Source organism: Schistocerca cancellata, chromosome 8 (assembly GCF_023864275.1).
Source record: "Schistocerca cancellata isolate TAMUIC-IGC-003103 chromosome 8, iqSchCanc2.1, whole genome shotgun sequence".
Lineage (NCBI taxonomy): Eukaryota > Metazoa > Arthropoda > Insecta > Orthoptera > Acrididae > Schistocerca > Schistocerca cancellata.
Window position 1 is genome coordinate 562,710,427 of NC_064633.1, and position 24,731 is coordinate 562,735,157.

The window sequence follows — 24,731 nt, forward strand, 5'->3', positions numbered from 1 at the left end:
AACCGCAATCGCTATAGGCTACAATCTGACCTTTATCAAAGTCGGAAACGTTTCTCCTCCTTGCATGATTCTTCATAATAACGTTTCACCAGGCAACGCCCGTCAACTGCTCTTTGTGTATGAGAAATCAGTTGGAAAATTTCCTCATGTCAGCACGTTTTAGGTGTCGCCACCGGCGCTAACCTTGTGTGAATGCTCTGAAAAGCTAATTATTTGCATATCACTGCATGTTCTTCCTGTCGGTTAAATTTCGCATCTTTAGCTCGTCATCTTCGTGGTGTAGCTGTTTTAATGGCCAGTACTGTATTTGGGTTTAAGCGGTATTAAAATATCGTAGACGGTTCAGAAAACAAGTGAAGTGAACAGCTTAGCTGTTTCACCTTGTTACTGCATCATGGAATTTTTTATGAAAAATAGTCACCATTCGGAAGAAGCTGCTATATTAATCATTGAGCGCAGGAGTAAAAAAACCGTTTGTTCTTCGACAACACATCCACAAACGAGGTGCCGGAAGATATGCACTGTTCAGTAGGTTTCAATTTCCATAGAATCCTGCTGAACTGTAACAAATTGATTTTTATGTATGTCGACGGAAACTGCGAGTGAAAATTTATGCCAAGGCCGGGAATCAAAGCCAGGCCTCCCCCTTACTAGGCAGATGCGTTAGACACTCAGGCACCCTGGCGCAGCGGTTCATACAACTGCACGGAATACGCTGGCATGCCTCACTCGCTTGATACAATATCTACACTCCTGGAAATTGAAATAAGAACACCGTGAATTCATCGTCCCAGGAAGGGGAAACTTCATTGACACATTCCTGGGGTCAGATACATCACATGATCACACTGACAGAACCACAGGCACATAGACACAGGCAACAGAGCATGCACAATGTCGGCACTAGTACAGTGCATATCCACCTTTCGCAGCAATGCAGGCTGCTATTCTCCCATGGAGACGATCGTAAAGATGCTGGATGTAGTCCTGTGGAACGGCTTGCCATGCCATTTCCACCTGGCACCTCAGTTGGACCAGCGTTCGTGCTGGACGTGCAGACCGCGTGAGACGACGCTTCATCCAGTCCCAAACATGCTCAATGGGGGACAGATCCGGAGATCTTGCTGGCCAGGGTAGTTGACTTACACCTTCTAGAGCACGTTGGGTGGCACAAGATACATGCGGACGTGCATTGTCCTGTTGGAACAGCAAGTTCCCTTGCCGGTCTAGGAATGGTAGAACGATGGGTTCGATGACGGTTTGGATGTACCGTGCACTATTCAGTGTCCCCTCGACGACCACCAGTGGTGTACGGCCAGTGTAGGAGATCGCTCCCCACACCATGATGCCGGGTGTTGGCCCTGTGTGCCTCGGTCGTATGCAGTCCTGATTGTGGCGCTCACCTGAATGGCGCCAAACACGCATACGACCGTCATTGGCACCAAGGCAGAAGCGACTCTCATCGCTGAAGACGACACGTCTCCATTCGTCCCTCCATTCACGCCTATCGCGACACCACTGGAGGCGGGCTGCACGATGTTGGGGCGTGAGCGGAAGACGGCCTAACGGTGTGCGGGACCGTAGCCCAGCTTCATGGAGACGGTTGCGAATGGTCCTCGCCGATACCCCAGGAGCAACAGTGTCCCTAATTTGCTGGGAAGTGGCGGTGCGGTCCCCTACGGCACTGCGTAGGATCCTACGGTCTTGGCGTGCATCCGTGCGTCGCTGCGGTCCGGTCCCAGGTCGACGGGCACGTGCACCTTCCGCCGACCACTGGCGACAACATCGATGTACTGTGGAGACCTCACGCCCCACGTGTTGAGCAATTCGGCGGTACGTCCACCCGGCCTCCCGCATGCCCACTATACTTCCTCGCTCAAAGTCCGTCAACTGCACATACGGTTCACGTGCACGCTGTCGCGGCATGCTACCAGTGTTAAAGACTGCGATGGAGCTCCGTATGCCACGGCAAACTGGCTGACACTGACGGCGGCGGTGCACAAATGCTGCGCAGCTAGCGCCATTCGACGGCCAACACCGCGGTTCCCGGTGTGTCCGCTGTGCCGTGCGTGTGATCATTGATTGTACAGCCCTCTCGCAGTGTCCGGAGCAAGTATGGTGGGTCTGACACACCGGTGTCAATATGTTCTTTTTTCCATTTCCAGGAGTGTATATTACATGAAATCATATCTGTATGACACCAGTAAAGTCTCTAAAATTGTATCATTTCATTTGAAACGGGAGACACTCCATGGTTATTGTATCGCTTCCACAAAGTGTAAAAGTTCAGTGCATTGGCACAGCTATCATTTATACACATGTAATCAATGTTAAAAGGTGTGTAAGTAGGCTGTTTATGTTTTCTTATTGGCAACGTTACGTAGCGCTCTGTTCGAAAATCACTGGCTGTGCTGTGTGCAGTCTGTAGCTAGTTTGCATTGTTGTCTGCCATTGTAGTGTTGGGCAGCGGCAGCTGGATGTGAACAGCGCGTAGCGTTGCGCAGTTGGAGGTAAGTCGCCAGCAGTGGTGGATGTGGGGAGAGAGATGGCGAAGTTTTGAAATTTGTAAGACTGGATGTCAATTATGAATATTAATGTAAATACATTGTTTGTTCTCTATTAAAGTCTTTCATTTGCTAACTATGCCTATCAGTAATTAGTCCCTTCAGTAGTTTGAATCTTTTATTTAGCTGGCAGTAGTGGCGCTCGCTGTATTGCGGTAGTTCGAGTAACGAAGATTTTTGGTGAGGTAAGTGATTTGTGAAAGGTACAGGTTAATGTTAGTCAGGGCCATTCCTTTGTAGGGATTTCTGAAAGTCAGATTGCGTTGCGCTAAAAAATATTGTGTGTCAGTTTAAGCACAGTCTCGCATAATTTTTCTAAGGGGACGTTTCAGGTGTCCTACGTGGCTATGGCCACACGATAGGAATTAACAGATCATGAACATCGAATGGTAATTGTAGCTACACGAATGGGACGTTACATTTCGGAGACTGTTAGGGAATGCAATACTGCGAGATCTACAGTGTCCCGTGTGTGCCGAGTGTGACAAGTGTTAGGCATTACCTCCCACCTTGCACAACACAGTGGCCGACACCTTTCACTTAATGGTCGATAACAGCTCGGCTGGCTAAGAGTTCTCAGTGCTAATAGACCAGCAAAACGGCGTGAACTAACAGCAGAAGTCACTGTGGGAAGTTCGACCAACCTATCCGTTAGGACAGAGCGGCGAAATTTTGTGTTAATGGGCTTTCGTAGTAGACGATCGATGCGAGTGTCTTTGCTAATAGCACGATATAGTCTGCAGAAAATTGTATAACTGGAATAGGGTTCATTATGAATAGGAGGGTAGGGCAGAGATTGAGTTAATTTAAACAGTTCAGTGATAGCGTTGTTCTTATCAGAATCGACAGCAAACCAACACCAACAACGATAGTTCAAGTATACATGCCGACGTCGCAAGCTGCAAATGAAAAGAGAGAGAAAGGGTATAAGGATATTGAAAGCGTAATACAGTATGTAAAAAGCATATGAAAATCTAATAGTCATGGGAGCCTTGAATGCAGTTGTAGGGGAAGGAGTAGAAGAAAAGGTTACAGGAGAATATGGCTTGGGACAAGTAATGTGAGAGGAAAAGACTAATTGAGTTCTGTAACAAGTTTCAGCTAGTAATAGGGAATGTTCTGTTCAAAAATCACAAGAGGAGGAGGTATACTTCGAAAAGGAGGGGTGATACGGGAAGATTTCAGTTACATTACATCATGGTGAGACAGAGATTACGATATCATATACTGGATTGTAAGGCGTACCCAGAAGCAGACATAGACTCGGATCATAATATCGAAGTGACGAAGAGTAGGCTGATGCTTAAGACATTAGTCAGGAAGAATCAATACGCAAAGAAGTACTAGGGAATGGCGAGATACGGTTGAAGTTCTTTAAGGATATAGATACAGCAATATGGAACAGATCAGCAGGCAGTTCAGTTGAAGACGAACGGACATCTCTAAAAAGAGCGATCACAGAAGTTGGGAAGGAAAACATTGGTACAAAGAAGGTAACTGCGAAGAAACTATGGTAACAAAAGAAATACTTCAATTGATCGATGAGAGAAATAAATACAAAAATGTTCCGGGAAACTCAGGAATAGAGAAGTAAAAGTCGCTGAGGAATGAAATAAATAGGAAGTGCAGGGAAGCTAAGACGAAATGGCTCCAGGAAAAATGTAAAGGTATCGAGAAAAAAATTGTCGGAAGGATAGACTCAGCGTACAGGAAAGTCAAAACAACATTCGGTGACATTAAAAGCAAGGGTGATAAAAAATGGCTCTGAATACTATGGGACTTAACTTCTGAGGTTATCAGTCCCCTAGAACTTAGAACTACTTAAACCTAACTAACCTAAGGACATCACACACATCCATGGCCGAGGCAGGATTCGAACCTGAGACCGTATCGGTCGCGCGGTTCCAGACTGTAGCGCCTAGAACCGCTCGGCCACTCCGGCCGGCTCAAGGGTGATAACATTAAGGGTGCAACGGGAAGTGCACAGTTAAATGAAGAGGAGAGAGCTGATAGGTGGAAATAATAAACTGAAACCACTATGATGGGGAAGATTTGCCTGATGCGATGGAAGAAGAAACCGGAGTCGATTTAGAAGAGACAGGGGATCCAGTATTAGAATCAGAATGCAAGAGAACATTGGAGGACTTAAGATCAAACAAGGCAGAAGGGATGGATAACATTCCATCAGAATTTCTAAAATCATTTGGGGAAGTGGCAACAAAACGACTATTCACATTGGTATGTAGAATGTATGAGTCTGGCGATGTGCCATCTGACTTTCGGAAAAGTATCATCGACACATTCCGAAGACGGCAAGAGCTGAAAAATGCGAGAATTGCGGCACAATCAGCTTAACAGCTCATGTATCCAAGTCGCTTACAAGAATAATATACAGAAGAATGGTAAAGAAAATTGACGACGCCCTGGATGACGATAAGTTTGGTTTCAGGAAAGGTTAAGGCATGAGGGAGCAATTCTCAGGTTGCGGTTAATAATGGAAGCAAGACTAAAGAAAAATTAAGACACGTTCATAGGATTTGTCGACCTGGAAAAAGCGTTTGGCAATTTAATATGCTGCAAGATGTTCGAAATGCTGAGAAAAGTAGGAGTAAGCTCTAAGGAGAAGTGGGTCGTACACAATGTGTACAACAGCCAAGAGGGAATAATAAGAGTGGATGACCAAGAACGATGTGCTCGTATTAAAAAGGGTGTAAGACCAGGACGTAGCATTTCGCCCCTACCCTGCTGTCTGTATATCGTCGAAGCAATGATGGAATTAAAAGAAAGATTCTGGAGTGGAATTAAAATTCAAGGTGAAAGAATGTCAATGATACGAGTCCCTGATGATTTGCTATCCTGAGTTAAAGTGAAGAAGAGTTACATGATCTGCTGAAAGTAATGAACAGTCTAATGAGTACAGAGTATGGATTGAGAGTTAATCGAAGAAAGACGAAGGTAATAGAAGTAATAGAAATGATGACAGCGAAAAACTTAGCATAAGGATTGGTGGTTACGATGTAGAAGAAGTTAAGTAGTTCTGCTACTTAGGCAGTAAAATAACCAATGACGGGCGGAGCAAGAAGGACTTCAAAAGCACATTAGCAATTGCAAAAACGGCATTCCTGGCCAGGAGATGTCTACTAATATCAAATATCGGCCTTAATTTGAGGTATAAATTTCTGAGAATGTACGTCTGGAGTACAGCATTGTATGGTAATAAAACATAGACTGTGGGAAAACCGGAATAGAAGAAAATCGATGCATTTGAGATGTGGCGCTACAGACGAATGTTGGAAATTAGATCGACTGATAAGGTGAGGAATGAGGAGGTTCTGCGCAGAATAGGAGAGGCAAGGAAAATGTGGAAAACACTGCTAAGGAAAAGGGCAGACTAATAGGACACCCGTTAAGATTTGAGGGAATGACTTACATGAAACTAGAGCGAAATGTAGAGGGCAAAAACTGTAAAGGAAGACAAACATTGGAATACATCCAGCAAATAATTGAGGACGTAGGCTGCAAGTGCTACTCTGGGATGCAGAGATTATCGCAGGAAAGGAATTCGTGGCGGGCTGCATCAAACCAGTCAGAAGACTGATGACAAAATAATAAAAGTGTGCGGTTACTTTCCTGGGCTCGTGACGATATTATTTGGATCATAGACGACTGGAAGATCGCGGGCTGCTCGCTTGAGAGCCGATTTCAATTAGTAAGAGCTGTCGCTAGCTTTCGAGCGTAGCGCGCTGGAGACCCCATGGAGCCATGGACCCGAGTTACTTGCAAGGCACTGTGCAGGTTAATGTGGCTCTATAATGGCGTGGGTTATGGTCTGGGTCCTCAGGTCTAAATGAACCGATCATTGACTGGAAATACTTATGTTCGACTACTTGGAGGCCAGTTGCAGCCATTCATGTACTTCATTTGCTAACAGCTCGACATCGTCTGCAGCGCCTCTGCTGGCCTCGTGAATATATCGGCTGGACTCCAGAAGGCTCGAAAATCGTGGCGTGATCAGCTGAGACCCGATTTCAGATAGTGAGAGCTGATGATAGCGTTCGAGTGTGGGGTGGTGCAGACCCCATGGAGCCATGGACATGAGCTGTGAAGAAGCACAGTGCAAGCTAGTGGTAACTACATAATGGGGAGATTGCGTTTACAAGGTAGGGTTTGGGTCCTCTGGTCCAACTGAACTGATAATTGACTGGAAATTTTATGTTCGGCTACTTGGACGCCAGTTTTAGCCACTCATGTACTTCACATTCCAAAATGACGATGAAATTTTTATCGATGACAACGCGCAATGTCACCGCGTAAGAGTTGTTGCCAAATGGTTAGAAGAACTTTCTGGACAATTAGAGCGAGTGATTTGGACACTCAGATCTCTTGACATGAATACCATCGAATATTAATGGGACGTAATCGAGAGGTCAGTTTGCGCACAAAATCCTGCACCAGCAACACTTTCACGATAGAGGCAGCATTGTTCATTGTTTCCGCAGGATTGTTCCAACGATTTGTTAAGTGCATGGAACATCGAGTTGCTGCATTACACTGGGGAAAAGGAGGTCCGACACGACAATGAGACTTATCAAGTGTGTTTGTGGGACGGAACAACATCCTACGCAGCCCCCTCGTTACAGTACCTCAAAAAGATTCAAATTGTTTGTGTATTTGTATACGATAAACGACAAAATTCCGTTTTAAGTTTACCTCTTGCCAAGTGAACTGTTGATGAGTTTATCCCACGTAACTCCATTTAGCGTTCGATCTGGTAGTTATTCACCAGTGCGGACAGGTCGTTTGGTGACACAGACAGTCATGCGGCGCTCTCCACCTGTCGTAGCTTCATCTCCCATCCCTCTCCTCATCGCATCCCCACCCCTACCCTGCCCAGGCAGACTCCGTCGGAACCCCCTCTCTCCGCACCCTTCACCTCGGCGCGCTCCCTCTCCGCCAATCACAGCCGTCGAGCGCGGCCCGCGATGTGGAGGGGGGCCGGGGATGTGGGTTATCCGAAGGCTTCTTTCGAAATTGGGTTAATACCGGTGCTCCGCCGGTTGTCGGCGGTGGGGCGGCTTGGACCGCGCCGAGCCGAGCGGCGCTACCGTAGACGGGTTAGGGTGGTGGGGAGGGGACTGACAGGGGTGGGGGAGGGGGGAGGGGAGTGTAGGGGAAGGGAGAGGCGGGCCCGCGCGCTCGGCGGCGGCGACCTGGGGGGCAGGCGTCGCGACGCCAGTCCGGCGGCGACGCGCTACCGGCGACGACGCAGCGCGCCAGCGTGGCGGCACACGCCGCGACATGCCGACGCCGACGCCGCCTCCGACGCCACCGCCGACGCACGTGCTCGCCGCCGCCCTAACGCTCTGCCTCGTGCTGCACGGTGAGTCGTTCGTTGCCCTGCCGCTGCTGAAAATGCGATCTCTAAGCTGCTAGCAATGTCATTAACTTTTGTAGAAACACTCTCTGCCCCTGAATATGCTCGATATATAGACGAATTTTCGATGTCGCTAGTAAGTGAGTGTCCAGACATCATTTGCAGCAAAGGTGAAATTAATACTGAGAATGCTAGGCACCAGTTGTGGACTATGTGATGTATTTACTATATTATATTTCGGGATCACATTATCCCGTTATCGAGCGATCTAAACCAAGGAAACACAATTCACTACATCGTAATGCTAGACATACTGACAACCATGAAAATCGCTATATATTGCCCCATAATATTTCATACTTTAAAAGGTACTATGCCATAACAAACCGTCAAAAGTAAACAACAAGAAGCAAACATTCATTGTCAGACAAATAAAACTCTTCATTGAACATATCAAGTTGGCGCTTAGCATTCTCACAGACGTCATTTAATAACTAAAGACAACTTCCTTCATCCACAGAAGATTGTACTATCATGTAACATATACATCCCAGCCGAAAAAGATGTGAATGCATATGCATGTCATAGTAATTTCTAAAAACGAAAATTAAATCCAAGTTACAGTGATTGCATCCATACTGAATAAACTACAGGAAACATTCGACTGTAACAACAAAGTATATTAGAAAAACGGCTGCTTCTCAACGAGGACGACACTAAAGGAGACCCAGGACTGCCCCTCAGACAAAACCGTCTTTTCGTTTAACACTTTGATGCATTCCTTTTATAATGCGTTAAAAATCTATATTTTCATCAAATTTGACAGGAGTCACCCTTTTTCTTCAAATCGCAGTGCATTACGCTTACCAGCTCTCATTCATAAGATGATAAGCCATAGCTGATTGAAGATGTTTTTCATTAGTACCACATTCTTCACCTCACGGTCCTGTCACGTTATTTCATAATTTCCGTCTCTCCCCATCCATTTCTTAGCTGTGCCAACCTCGCGTTTCAGACTCTGCTCTAGCTCGTTGTCCTCCTAAATGCAACAGCACTCGTTAATGGGCTTGTGTAATACCGAAACACGCTTTGGTAAACAAATCACACATTCGACGAACGGCGCGTAACATTCTCAATATTGATTGCTGATACAATTCTGCGATGCGTTCAACCAGATAATAATGAAATTATTCTTCTGCACGTCTCCCATTTATCTGAAGTCCTGTTGTCACATATATATATGTATATATATATATATGCAATTTTGTTCCTTTGGGAAAATTTTGTTGTCTGGCATGTGACTTACGCCTGTTATTGCAGAAGTTACAAAATTCTGAAATCAACTAATTCCGTCGACTTTCTTTTACACTGTAGTATTTCTAATGCGGTCTACCCATAAGCCACCTTTGATTTATGTGGTAAATTTTCGGTTCTTTCCTTGGAATACTGTCTGACCGTTACACTACGCATTTACACCAAAACAAGATTCACTCTTTATTTACTTAAGCATGGGTGGTGGCTAGTACCTCCACGGGTATGAATGTCATGGTGTAGGGGCAAGTTTTCATTGGTGCTGTCGCCGACAGCAAAACGTTTCTGCGTTTCTGTGCGAACGCGTCATTATATTATTTATAAAACCTAAGTATCAGCCACTGCTGCGAGTGGCCTTCAAAAATGTGGTTTTCAAACACATTTATCAACATTTAATGTGCTAGAAAATACTATAATTTAGCAGCAGTTCACTGACAATTGTATACACGAAACCATCAGCCTTGGCGATTTGGGCAATGGAAACCGAAAAGTATATCGTGTAAATAATTGCCGCCAGTTTCAGATGAATACGAGATGCCAACACAAACCAAAACAAGTGTTCATTTTCGTCATTTCTGTGCACTGTGTTATAACAAAAGGTTATATCCGTGCGTTGTTGTATAGACAACCATCCACGTATGTCGCTCATGGAAGATTTCCAACTATCTAAAATGGAAAATAAGCGCTATAACTTACTGAAGCGCTAGAGGTTTGATAGCTTCTGAAATTAGTTTGGCTTGATAAATTCGTCAATGAGTGTCATTGGCTGGAGCATCACATACGTTAAATTACTGTAAGTATTGTGCTGAACAATTTTTCTGCTGAATAAATGAACTTATATCAAGAAATGTACTTTTCAGGCAGCATGATAGCTGCCGGCTGCCGTTTCCTTAATCAATGTCGGACAGTGATGTCACTCTGAATAGCCAATAGATCACTGAATTTTCCTCTCCAGATGTTACTCTTTTTGTGGAACGGTGTGGTAGTACAAGAGAATAATTGCCAACATATTCTGATCTTTCTGTTGTAATGGAAAGGGCCTATTTTTTTTCTTTTTGATTGTATTGTTTCGTATGTAGTCTGTTTACAGTTGGTTACCAACACGCTAAGTAATATTTTAATGAAACTGATTTTAGAGAGAGATATTGTAGTGTCCAGAACATCACTTTCCGATCTAAATACACTGGCAGTCGACATTGGCATTTCAAATAATAATTTCCCTATGTTGTGAACTGCAAGAAAAAAAAGGGTCCACTAAATCTTGTGCACGTAAGTAATCACGAGAAAAATACCGGCGAAGTAAGTAGCTAATCAGTGAATATCTGTCGAATTTGGAGCTTATTTTTTCCATCTTACACAGTTAATAGACCTTCGTGGAAATATGTTCACGCATTTTCCTCTTAATCGACTTTTAACACCATATTAATAACTTATAGCCGAAACAGAAAAACCTTCAAAACGAAAACCTCTTCAGATTAAGCGAACAGAATTATTATTCAGTGGAAAAAACTAGCGGATGATGTTCCTTTAGTAGCTGAGATTGATATATATACATGCGGAACATATTTTCCAGATTTGCAGCAATTAAGAAGAAACTAAAATATATTAAACAGAAAAAATATTGGAATTAAAAGTTTAAAAAATGAGACGAACATAATTCATCAATATATGAAAGACCTTCAGTTACAACATATGATTTGCTATTTAGGCACATTAATTACGGAAGACAATAGACGTAACAAAGAAAGCAAAAAATAAATGGCAACAACGATATGTGCTTACTATAAAAGAAGACAAACGATTGTTTTGTGCAGAGAAGAACAGTTTGTCGGTACCTTAACCCGGGGTGTCACTCGAATGAAGGTGAAAACCTTAACACTTTTTGTAGACAGACAGAAAACTCTTAGAAGCAAAGCAAGGTTGCTTTGATGAAGGCCAGTGAGAACCACTTGGACAGCAAAAAATTCCAACGAAGATATTTTGAAACAGGTCACTGAGCCGATAAATCTCATGCCAACTATACAAATAATGAATATGAAACTTTATATAGACGCAATATGTTGTTAACAAACATAACGTGAGGACAAACGGTGATAAAGGAAAAAAGTGGAGACCAAATAAGAAAAAAGTAGATCTGTGGGAGCTAACAAAGCGTATAAAATATGAAGATATGTAGGCGCCTGCCCGAAGTATAGAAGAATAATTTATTTCTACAAAATACAAACGTAAATGATATAATTCAAAAAATCTTTTGGAACCAAACATCACTTTTATCTTAAAACGGCATAATGACCTCTGTTCTTCATGTAAATACATGAAAATATTGTCTGTTGAAACGGAGGGAATTACTTCCGTCACCTACCAATATCAGCAAACCAATGGCAGACATGTTACCGTCGGGAAGAATTGGGACGTACTGGAACATTAACGCTCGTAGTCACATGTCTCCGTAGTAGCGTGCACGTTCCCTTCATCCTTCACCTCCCCTTTCTCCACTTTTCTTTGCCTTCCTTTCATTCGAATCACATGGCCAGTTTTCAGCAAGTCTCAAATGAGTGTAATTCGCGTGATCATCGTATCTATTACCTTGATAGGAAACAGCATGCACATTAATAAAAATGATAATGATATTCCCACCGAAAGACGTTAAAGAAGTCCTTTGCTATCGATTTTAAGTTAAGTGGAGGACGCAATATTACCACATTTTATTTAATGAGTTAAGAAAACTGAGAAACATGTTTCACAAATCATTTATGCGAAATGGTGTTAGTTGTATTACTGGCCATTTGCTAGAATGGTTGCTACCAATTTTTCAACTTTTGCTTTTCCGGAATTTCGCAGCTGGGCTACGCTTTCTCACGCAAAATAAACTGTGCAAGCTTCAGTAGCACTACTAATATATAGCTTCCTTTTCTGCAGCGACTTTTACTTGAAAGAACCATATATTCAGATTTAGTTCCTTACGAAATTGTGCGCTACAAAGCTTTCAGCTAGAATTGATGGGAAATGAGAAAAGCGCGTCAGTAAATACAAAACGGTCTCAGGAAAACAGCGGGACCAATAAGAAAACTAAATGGTCCATTCATAGCCCCTACGACGATGCTGCTTCGAAGAGACGCTAACTGACAAATATTCTTCAGTTGCAGTCGACTCCGTGCAGCTGAAGCTCTACAACCTGTAAAAAATGACAAACATTTTGGGATCCTATCTAGCTGATCAGTTACAAATGAATTTATTCGCAGTTCAATGCTTTATGTCAAAGTTTAATACCTCATTTTCAGGCAGATTACTCTTTCAGTCCAATGCAATATCCAAGCTGATGACCACCTCGGTTGCTATATTTTGGCGTAGGGAAACATAAGTGATACTGTCACTATGGATACCTTACAACGTCAGTCAAATTTTTGTTTAAGAAGACCTAAGCGTTATACACAATTGGACTTACTTGTCAGTTCAGGATCATCTAGCATTGTAAGTCAGGTTTTAGAATGTCCAGAGAGATATTTTTATCGGCTCGTAAAACGTAATTTTAATGTGTAGTACTGAAGCATCACAGTGAAGTTCTACAAAAATATATAACAACCAGCGTACCTGTATCTTAGAAATTAAACAGGGGATGTGTTATATTTTATCAGTCTACTCACTCCTAACTGTTGCTGCCTTAGAATTGCTTCATACTGCTGGCTAACTTATTCAAAAGTGAGAGATATCCATTTCTAGAATATCCACTTGAACATTTGTGACTCTGTCAACATGATTTTCTCTAGCGTCATAACTTACAAAACATACAACGAATGTGACATTTAGTCAGACAATTCTGTAAGCCAATTTCTCTAACTATATAATCTACAGTAAGTAAAAGAAGATTATTATTGTTGAAGATTATTATTGTTGACTGAATATAAACATAGTTTTGGTATTAATTACCTATGTTGTAAAGATCACACCTCACAGGATGCAATGCAATATGTTATTACCTGCATAACACTATTCATTTAGCGACACCGAAACATCACAGACTATAACAGAAGCAAATTTACCTAAGAGATTGATGTGATCCCAACTTATCAATATATGTGACTACCTTTATTTTGTTTGGAGGTATGACAATGAATTGCTTGTGTTTCGAAAACATTCTATGAAATAAAGAAAAATAACTTTCATTTGGCCTGGATATTTGAGTATTCTAATTATAGAGTAACTTGGACTTGAATTGCTATGTGCATATTCACTGTGGTAACAATATTCTTTGACTAGAAATATCACGATTAATGGAACAATCTCTCATCGAACATGTTAATGAGTTAACTACTTTTGCTGTAGCTAACTCAGCCATCTTCATTGCTTTGAGAATTTTTAAGAGGTATTTAATTAATTATGTATATAACGGAATATTATTCTTCAGCACGTAAAAACATATGTGGTACATATAAGTCAGATGACATTTAATTTATTTTCAGATACAGTTTTCTGCAGCTGATGCATCGCTTTCAGATCGTTTGTCTAATCCACTAGAAGGTATTGTAGGAACATACTCTTGACCCTTACATTTCATAAATATTCAAAATCGCTGTTGAGTGTATCTTTCTATATCTGTAAATGAAAGAAATTAACAAATAAAAAATTTCCAATTGTTTAGCATTCCTAGCTTCAAGTGTTTGGGATACAAGCCGCTATGATTCAGAAATGAAGAAATACATCCCATTTCGAAACAAAAGGAATAAGCGCTATAATGTTTACGAAACTAATATAGGCTCTTGCTCAACATTGAAATTAACGATGCAGATCTCCAATTAAAATCTACGGCAATTACTGCCACACCCTCAATTAATAGATGTTGGTAATTTTATTCTGTTCCATGTACGATCAGTAAATCAATCAATGTATGGGAAGAGATTCACTCAACGTCGAATAATGACCTGTTAATTTTTAAGACATGTTTAACTTGTGTTCATTACGACACTATTCAAGTAACAAAAATAAGTGCATATCATTTCCATTCAACATATAGTGGCAATGACTCCTAAAAAATTGTGTAGACACCATCGCAAAAGAATTCCTCGAAATATTGTATTAAATGACAAAATGAAATACACCTATAATTCATAACATCACAGTTCTTTTTATATACTTTCCAGTCCAGAAGCTTTTATCAAGAGAATGATAAATTTTTCTAACGTACAATTACTATATACTTTTGTATCTGACGAATGGAATGACGCAATTAAAAATTTATGTTTCAGTAAAATGAGAAAATTCAATACTGTATTTACAGCCCATGAGTGCACTATGATCTTGCAACAAAGTTTGCGCAAACGTCTTTCACCACGATGCTGCTCAGAATAAGGAAACCGTTGTAATGGAAGTCAAATAAGGATTCGGAAAGGGGAGACGTTGCAAAGATTGAATTTTCATTTACTCAGATCATGGAGAGATGAAACGTACTAGTCTTTCACAACTGAAAGGCAGTTGATGGACATAACACTGATTTGCTGCAGGATATTACTAATTCGATAAAGTCATTGCACAGCAGTTTTGTAAAAAGGAAAACACATTCAATCGGAAAAAATTGTATACACTGAAAGTAACCGCACCTTGATCGACAGAATGAAGGAGACAAAAACTTTGACGCTGTAATTTGCGGATGACCTATTGTTCGCAGATTGTTCAAAGGAAAAAATACAAGAGAAATTATATATTATTAAACTGCTCTACTGAAAAATATGAACATTTCTGCAGAGAAGAAATCATGCTTATCACAGCGAAAAACCAATACAAGCTAATATTGTTATTTAGAATATACTGACTGAGTAAGTCTCAGGATCTGCCTATTTGAGCCTTCACGTACTATACCTCAAATTTACTGGATTTAGAGGTTTTGTGGGAACAGTCCAAGGAACGTTGGGTCACAAAGTAAGAAAGAAATCTTAAGTACTGTGTGGTAATCACAGTATCATTTTGACGTATTGGAAAAAAAGACTCGTTTTAACCTCTGCCTTAGTACAATAAATGTATTAGATGGTATTGAAGTTTCTCCAATAACTAGCTAGTTCATCAATGCTTAACCGTGAGAGTATGAGAAGTGCTGCGAGTTCAGGTCATCAGTAATGCAAGAGAGGAACACAAGAATTTGCTATTTACAACATGTACAAAGCTAGCCTGTGATCACAGAGGAAGCGGCTACACAGGTAGCGGTTGTTGTCTGGATGGAACTTGGAGGTTTTTTTAGTTTAGAGGATCTCGGGACTAAATGGGTGCAAGACAAACACAAGAAAGTGGATTTAGAAAAATTGGTATTGTAGTTCTAAATTGTCATAGAAGTGTTGGAAAAGAACCAGATCTCCAAGCGCTAATACAAAATACTGAAGCTGAAATCTTTAATAAGTACGGATAGCTGGATAAAATCGGAAATAATTTCAACTGATATTTTTACGAAGCACCTAACCGTGTTCAGAAAGGATTGATTAGATACAGTTGTTGGTGGTGTTTTTATTGCTGTCAGATGTAGTTTACCTTGTAATGAAATACTAGTAGATAGTTCCTTTGAGTTAGTGTAGTGTTTTTAAAGGCTATAGTTGCCAACCAGTATAAATGTATATTTGGTTCCTTTTACGCCCCCCCCCCCCCCCCACCGACTCAGCTCAGATGGTACAGTTGCTGAACAGTGTAACAAAAATTAAGTCTCATTTCAAATGGGTACCCCACTTATATATAGTTGTGGATGGTGGTGACTCCAATATATCATCTATACGTTGGCAAAAATACATGATTAAAAAAGGAGGTAGGTATAAAACGTCGTATGAAATAGGTCTGAACGCGTTCAAAGAGAATTATTTCGAACAATTAGTTCAGGAGCGCACTGGAAGTTTATATGGTTACGAAAACGTACCTGACCTCTCAGCAACAAATAATCTACAGCAAATAGGGATTACTATGACGGATACAGGCATTAGTGACGACAAGGAAGTTGCAGCGAGACTGAATACCATAACATCCAAACCCACCAAAAGTAAATGCAAATACATCCTTGTGGAAAAGCAGATAAAAATTCGCTTGAGACCCTCCTAAGAGACACTACCACTCCTTCCAGTCTGAATATGAAAGCGTAGACCGGATGTGGTAGAATTTCAAGGAAATTGTATCGACGTCTATTGAGAGACATATTCCAAATAAAGTAATAAGAGATGGTAGTGATGCCCCATGGTGCACTAAGCAGGTCAGAAGACTGATACAGAAGCAACGAAAAAGACATGCCGAATTTAGAAGAACGCAAACCCTCAAGATTAGCGAAGTTTTACAGAAGGACGAACTGTAGTGTGAACCTCAATGTGAGATGCTTTTAATATTTTCCAGAACGAAATCTGGCCAAAAATTAAAAGAGATTCTGGTCATATGTAAATTGCACCAGCGGAAAGATGCAATTAATACCTTCACTGCAGGATAACACTGGTGATGTTACAGATGACAGTGCCACTAAAACAGACTTACTAAACACAGTTTTCCGATATTCCTGCACCAAAGAAGACGGAATTAATATTCCGGAATTCGAACCAAGGGCAACTGCCAACAAGAGAAACTTAGAAGTAGATAACCTACTTGTAGCAAAGCAGCTAAATCACCTAATACAGGCAAGGCTTCCGGTTCAACCTCCTTGTAGCAAAGCAGCTAAATCACCTAATAAAGGCAAGCCTTCCGGTTCTGATTGTGTACCATTCAGGTTCCTCTCAGAGTATGGTGATACAATAGTTCAATCTTTAGCAATCATAGGCAACCGATCTCTCACTAAACGATTCGTACCTAAAGACTCTACAGTTGCATGAGTCACACCAGTACCCCAGAAAGGAAACAGGAGGAATCCGCTAAATTAAAGATCACTCTCGCTAAAGTCGATCAGGAGTAGAATTTGGAACATATGCTGTGTTCGAAAATTATGAATCATCTAAAAGAAATCGATTTATTGACAAGCATCCAACTGGGATTAAAAAAATATTGCTCTTGTGAAATACAACTAGCGTTTTACTGTCACGAAATAGTGAGTGCGATTGATAAGGATATCAAATTGATTACCTGATTATTTTTAGATTTCCAGAACGTTTTTGACACCATACCTCAAAAGGGAGTTCTAATCAAATTGGGTGCGTATTGACTATTGTCTCAGTTGTTACTTGCGGTCAAAGCTGCTGTTCCTGATCTACATAAGCGATTTAGGAGACAATCAGAGTAGCAATCTTAGTTCTTTGCAAATAATGCTGTCATTTGGTGTCTTATATGGCCATAAGATGATTAAAATAAATTGCAAAATGATTTAAGCAATATATGTCTATGGTGCGAAAAGTAGCACTTGAATAAATAATGAAAAGTGTGAAGGCATGCACTTGAGTACCGAACGGAGTCCGCTAAACTTCGGTTACACATAATCAGACAAACTTGAAGGCCGTAAATTGGACTAAATACTTAGGTATCACAATTACGAATAAACCTCAGTTAAAAGGATCACACAGGTAAAATGTTGCAGGTAGGGCATACCAATTATTTATTGGCAGAACACTGAGAAAATGATACAAATCTACTAAACAGACTGCCTACGCCATGCTTGAGCACTCTCTTCTGTAGTACTACTGTGCGGTGTGGGATTCGCATCATATAGTATCGACGGAGGACATCGGAAATGTTCGAAGAAGGGTAGCTCGTTCTGTACTATGCTGAAATAGGGGAGAGAGCGCTACGGATATGATACGTGGATTTCGGTGGAAATCATTTAAACAAAGACGTTTCTCGCTGCAGCGGGACCTTCTCATGGAATTTAAATCAACAGTTTTTTCCTCAGGGTGTGAAAATATCTTGTTTTCCCCCACCTACATAGGGAAGAATGGTCATTACAATAAAATAAGTAAAATCATAGCTCACACAGAAAGATTTGTGTGTATTTTTATCGAGCGTTTGTCAAGAGTGGAATGGAAGGGAAATAGCTTGAGGGTGGTGTGCTGGACCTTTTGCCACGCAATTAATTGTAAACTGTAGATTAATCATTTATATGTAAACGTAGATGAATTTGAGACAGCTAGAATTGATGGGAAATGCAAATTGCGGGTCAGTAAATACAAGACGGTCTCAGGAAAACAGCGGGACCAATAAGAAAACTAAACGGTCCATTCATAGCCCCTACGACTATGCTGCTTCGAAGAGACGCTAACTGACAAATATTCTTCAGTTGCACGGAGTCGAGAACAGTGTGGAAACAGCCGGCCGCGTTGGCCGTGCTGTTCTACGCGCTCCAGTCCGGAGCCGCGCTGCTGCTACGGTCGCAGGTTCGAATCCTGCCTCGGGCATGGATGTTTGTGATGTCCTTAGGTTAGTTAGGTTTAAGTATTTCTAAGTTCTAGGGGACTGATGACCACAGCAGTTGAGTCCCATAGTGCTCAGAGCCATTTGAACCATTTGAAGTGCGGAAACACCACAGAGGTAACACGCTACCATTCTCCGAATACGGTGTAGCAGACACTTTTACATTCAGAACTGCTTCCAGTCGTCTCAGTATGGATGAACGCAATTTGTACATGGTTTTCACGGAATATTATAACACTCTTGCTGCAAACTAGTGGCCATTTCCGATAACGAAAATGGACAGCAATCACGCACCCGTTTCTACAAAGCAGACCACAAAGGCTCAACACTACAAAGGTCTGGCGACTGTGGCGGCCAGGACATATGTGACAGTTTATCCTGGTGCTCTCAACACCAGTCGTGGGTGATGCGAGCTGTGTGAACACTGGCCATGTCGTATTGGAACACAGAATCACTACTGGGGAACAAACATTACACACCGGGATGAAACTGATTAGCGAAGATTGTCGAATACTCCTCGTCAGTAATACGATCTTCGATACTAAAAATGGGTCTCATGGAATACCACGCTATGGCTGTTGAAATTGTCACCAAACTCCTGCAATGTTTCACTATTTGGACGTAAATTATGTCAGAGTCTAGAATCAATGTCAAACGGGCTCACTCGACCAAATGAACCTTTTCCATTGCTCCATTGCTTCGACATTCCGTTTTCCTTTTAGCGGCACTCGTATTTACTGAGAAGCGGTTTTGTAATTCCATCTGCCCTGCAGTTCCCTTCTACTGCAGCGCACTTTGCATTGTTTTAAGATCCGCTAGAACTACTTTAAGTTTTGCTGTGATATCTGGAGTCCACTTCCTCCTATTTTCCGTGACAGCCTTGATTAGCAACCGTAGTGGTCACTGAAGAGACACTTTCGTCCGGGTTGTGACTTAATAGACGATGTTTTCTTGATTTCCCTGTATACGGAATAAGTATTCGCTACGGTACCTCTTGAAACACGAAACACCTCTGTTACCTTGTCTACAAGGTGACGAACGATTTGTCCACGTTAAAATTCACTTGGCTCCGACATCATGCACGCTCATCTACACACACACACACTGTTCTCACCATGCTTGGCACTTTCAACGTATTGAGGAAATCGCACAGGTGCTTTTCGTGGTCAGGTACAAGAGTGCAACCTGAAATCGAGGCTGTCATCAGCACATATGCCCAGTCATGAATTTCTTGCAATGCTTCCACATTTTTGTCAACACTCTGCATCCCAAGGGAACTCCAAATCTTATTATAGGGTATTAGCCTCAGTTTAGCTATTCCCCATTAGTGTACACCACTCTAGCAGCTCTGCAAAAGGAGCTGTAATACCTTTCACCCATTATTGTGCTTGCCAAGGGCCTAGCCTCATTGGTAACACTGGTTCCTGTCACATCACCGTAGTTAAGATTAATTGGGCTTGGCTAGCACTTGAATGGGTGACCGTCCGGTCTGCCAAGTGCTGTTGGCCAGCGGGACGCACTCAGCACTTGTGACGCAAATTGAGGATCTACTTGACTGAAAAGTAACGGCTCCGCTCACAAATACTGACAACGGGCATAAAGAGCGCTGTGCTGACCACATGTCCCTCCATATCTGCATCTAGTGACGCCAGTAACCTGAGGAAGAGACGGCGGTCAGCCAGTGCCATTGGCCTTCCTAGGCTTTTCGTACGGACTTTGGTTTAGTTCAGTTTTTAGTTTTTGCGTCCGGGGTGGCCGAGCGGTTCTAGGCGCTACAGTCTGGAACCGCGCGCCCGTTACGCTTGCAAGTTCGAATCATGCCTCGGGCATGGATGTGTGTGATGTCCTTAGGTTAGTTAGGTTTAAGTAGTTCTAAGTTCTAGGGGACTGATGACCTCAGAAGTTAAGTCCCATAGTGCTCAGAGCCATCTGAACAATTTTTTTTTTAGTTATTCCTTTAGTAGTAATGTGCATCGTCAAGCAAGATAGAATCACAGAAAGTGTGACAATAATTGTCAATAATTATGCTGCAAATTAGGTGATCAGTTTTACAGGAGCTGGAGGTACTTTCAAGAGATATGTTAGACGTGGCTCGATGAAGTGGTCGTGTCGAAAACCAACTCTGATATTTCTGGAAAAATCTGACGCAACTTTCGCGTAGGGGTTATGTTCATCCCACTCATGTTTCCTCCCGCTATTCATAACAGGATTACGAGTGAATGGGACCGGAATTCTGGTCATAAACAGGTAACTGAGGCACCTAGTGGTAGTACCACACTCGTGCAGCGAATTGTGTAGTTGTGCCTTTCTCGGATGATGAACCACGTTGTAGATGATGTGGCTGAATATGGCCCTGGCGAAGCACTTGCGACGCGCTAGTCTCCAAAGCATCTGTTGTCCGTACTACTGTGCAGTCAGTTGCGGTGGGATCCTCTCAAAAATTTCTAGCGTCTGTTCGTCGAGCATGGTTGTGCCTGTCGGGTTCGCGTTTGCAAGTCCTTCATTTTATGACTTCAAAAAACCAGTCTCCGGTAGTCACCGAACTAAGGAGATAAGCAACCGCCTTGATCGGTTATGTCTGCTGGGAATTTGTTTCCTGTAAAACTTTTCAGAATCGTGCTCATCATCTTTAACTTGCCCATAAACCATACGAATGGCTGCAATCGCTGAAATAGAGTATCGATAATATGCAGTTCAGCTATGCCGCAAACGATTTACACAACGACTGCCAAGAAATTTTTTTACTGTGATCAACAGAATCGCAGTCCCTGCAGGCAAAATTTGAGTAGAGTATGGAGAAAACGGTACTGCCAGCACGTAAACAATAATCAGAAATTCAGCCGCACCGCTTATGTATAGCAAGTCATCGACTTTACTACTGTGGGAACAGCTTTGCATATATACCTATATACCGGGTGATAAAAAGACAGTATATATATTTTGAAAACTGAATAAATCACGGAATAATTTAGATATGGAGGTACAAATTGACACACATGCTTGAAATGACATGGGGTTTTATTAGAACTAAAAAAATACAGAAGTTATGAACCGTCCGTCAGATGGCACTTCATCTGATCAGAATAGCAATAATTAGCATAAACAAGTGAGACAAAGCCAAGATGATGTTATTTACAGGAAATGCTCAATATGTCCACCATCGTTCCTCAACAATAGCTGTAGTCGAGGAATAATGTTGTGAACAGCCAGGCTGGGGATGATGCGATTCTGTAACAAATCGGCGTAGCTCTCACCCGTCACGGTAGCAGTTACTGACGTTTTGCTGTCCAGCGCCATCTGTCGGACATTTTGGGACATTTTGTGAACTTTGTTTTTTTTCTTTTGTTGTAATAAAACCCCATGTCATTCCAAGTATGTGTGTCAATTTGTACCTCTCTATCTACATTATTCCGTGTTTTATTAAGTTTTCAAATTTATACTGAGTATTTGATCACCCGGTATATTATACATTAGGCTTTCATAATTTTTTGCGTGGGATTTATTGTCCTAAACTTAAATTAAAAACAAATCTGAACGACCGTTTCCGATCAGGATTTTCAGGAAGTTTCCTTTGCTTTTAAGGTAAACTTTGGATATAGTAACCCCTACGACATATTTCCAATTGGGCTCCCCGTCGCTCGATTACAGGTTTGCCTCGTGTTTGGCTCAAGAGTCTCGGACTCTTACTACATTTAATAGAACAACTTCGTGGTAACGAGTAAGAAAAGAATAAACAACAAAGAGAAAAGATAAACAACAAAGGTAACTAACAGTTGGTGGAACATCCTGACATGAAGGCAATACGCTTCAGTTCATAAGAGAACATACATAAAGGCCTCTGTGGATCCAAATATTCCTTTCAAGCATAGGCCTGCGCTTTACTTCAGCTCAGTGATGTTCAAGCTCGTCCCTTCTTCATTTTCTATACACCATGTTCACTTTCTGAATGTACTTGACTAAGCATCTCCTATGCCTTGTTCAATTTTTGCACATTTTCCTTCAATCGCCCAGTAAATAAAGGATGTAAAGCACCCTGCAGTAAATTTGTGCAGTATGTATGCATTGTTTACTACACGTACTAGCCCATAAAAATAGCGTAGCTTAGCATAATCATACGAAATTGTTGAGAAGAGATAGAATGGGCCGACACATGAAAATTCCCGATGGACAGTGGTTTGTCTTCCCTCCTGTGAAACACACCTCTTTCAATGCAAGCAGTTTGTTACGCAGAATGCAGTAAACAATTGCGTAAACGAAGGAAAAAACACTGCTGCATCACACTAACACGGACGAGCTTCTGGTTGCTATTACATACGACCTGCCATCGCTAAGGATGTTTCCCAATATGTCTTTTCTTGTCTGACGTCTAAAGTTTACGGAATCATGCACTGTCTGAAGAACTCCATGATGGTCACGGATGCGCTGGGAGGCAATGATGCCGTCTTCCTGTACAGTTTGTACATCATTAACTAGTTTTGCATTTACCAAAGACTTCAAGTGACCTCTTAACCAAAAATCCAAGCGGTGAAGATCGAAGAAACGGGCTGGTCAGCGTACTGCACCTTCTCCTCAACCACTCCATTACACATTTGGAAAAATGGACTGGTATACCCATCATGCGTTGTTGGAATGATACCTCCTCTAGCGGTACGAAATATTTTGGCAGGAATGACGATACCCTGCACTAGTCAACTTGTTTGGTAATAGGTAAGGCCCCACTAGTGTATTCCTGAACATATATTAACTGAAAATCGGTGGTGATGCCTTACTTCTCCAACTGAGTGTGGTTTGGCATCAGCCAACAAGTGTTCGTTACGAAAATCGACAGGTCCATCTTGCGTGAAGCCAGACTCATCTGTGAACACCATTTTTGTTGTGAAAACAGGATTTTCATCATATATTTACTACAGCCATTAGCAGAAGTGTATTCTGGCAGGCTGATTTTGTGGTTGAAGGGCTTTCACACGCCTCCCATGACACGGGTACAGCAACGGTTGATGTAGGATCGGCCAGACAGGAGGTTGACTAATCACCACAGATGCTGAAATTGTAAGTGCACCTGTTACGGAATGAAATTTCACTCGTTGCAGAACTCGCTGCTCTGCAACTGAAACCTGTTACTCGCTGAAAAAGACGGCTAAATATTTGTGCAGACTGCAAAGTCCATTCTAGATATATTTTAGTATAATGGACAAGGGATCGATGGTTGATTCCATTTGACAGACCGTAACAGAACAGTCTGCCACTTCCCTAATGGAATAATAAGCTTGCGTTACATGTGTAAAGCGTACATTAAACTACAGTGTTAAAGCGTTTCACAAACTTGTCAGAATATAGTTTGGATCCAATAGAATTAATGTATGCGTTGCATTTACGCAGAACTGGGAACAAGGTTCGCAGTAGCAATACGAGCAGGAGTGTACTCGGTGCTGTATTCAAGAGCAATAACAAAGGAATTTGTCCTTATTTGTCTATTGTATTCTGTGGGTCATCCGCAGCAACAAAGAACGTGCTGTAAGAAAGATGTATTTCACAGCAGAGAAAATGAACAAGTGTTCTTAGCTCGTAGGACACGCATTTTAGAGCCCATGTGTACTGGAACATTTTTTCCCTTGTTTAGGTCCCTGTTATCACCTCTGAAAATATGGAATAGTGTTTTCTACAAGCCTTGCACATCGCTTTGATTAACAGATTTCGACTTTAGTAATTTCATACACCACTACAGAAAAGGTCAGCTCAACAAGACCATTTCAATACAGATTCTGTAGTTTTGCGTTCGATACCCGTTTTAATTATTTATCATTACTGATTATCATCGTTCAAATGTGTGTGAGTTCCTAAGGGACCAAACTGCTGAGCTCATTGGTCCCTAGACTTACACGCTACTTAGACTTATGCTAAGAAAGACACACCCACGCCCAAGTCCGAGCGAGGACTCGAACATCCGGCGGGAGGGACCGCGTAATCCCTGACAGAGACCACTCCACGTGGCACCATTCTTATTTACATACTTTTTGAGTTTACTTGATACCTCGTCAGCGGAATTGGGTGTAGTATATAAACAGATACTCCGACATACTGTAATTCAGATTAAAGTTAAATCTTCTTCTCTACGTGATTCAGTGGGTGAACTGAAT

At 41.8% G+C, this 24,731-nt stretch overlaps 1 protein-coding gene across 1 annotated transcript in view; it reads left to right on the forward strand.

Moving 5' to 3' along the window:
- Window positions 1-7,817: 7,817 nt before the first annotated feature.
- Window positions 7,818-24,731, forward strand: part of LOC126094755 (carbonic anhydrase-related protein 10-like) — a 409,556-nt gene continuing 392,642 nt past the window's right edge. The window contains exon 1 of the mRNA XM_049909306.1: window positions 7,818-7,944. Within this exon, the coding sequence (XP_049765263.1) occupies window positions 7,863-7,944 (82 nt within the window). The 5' untranslated portion in view covers window positions 7,818-7,862. The remainder of the gene's footprint in view (window positions 7,945-24,731) is intronic.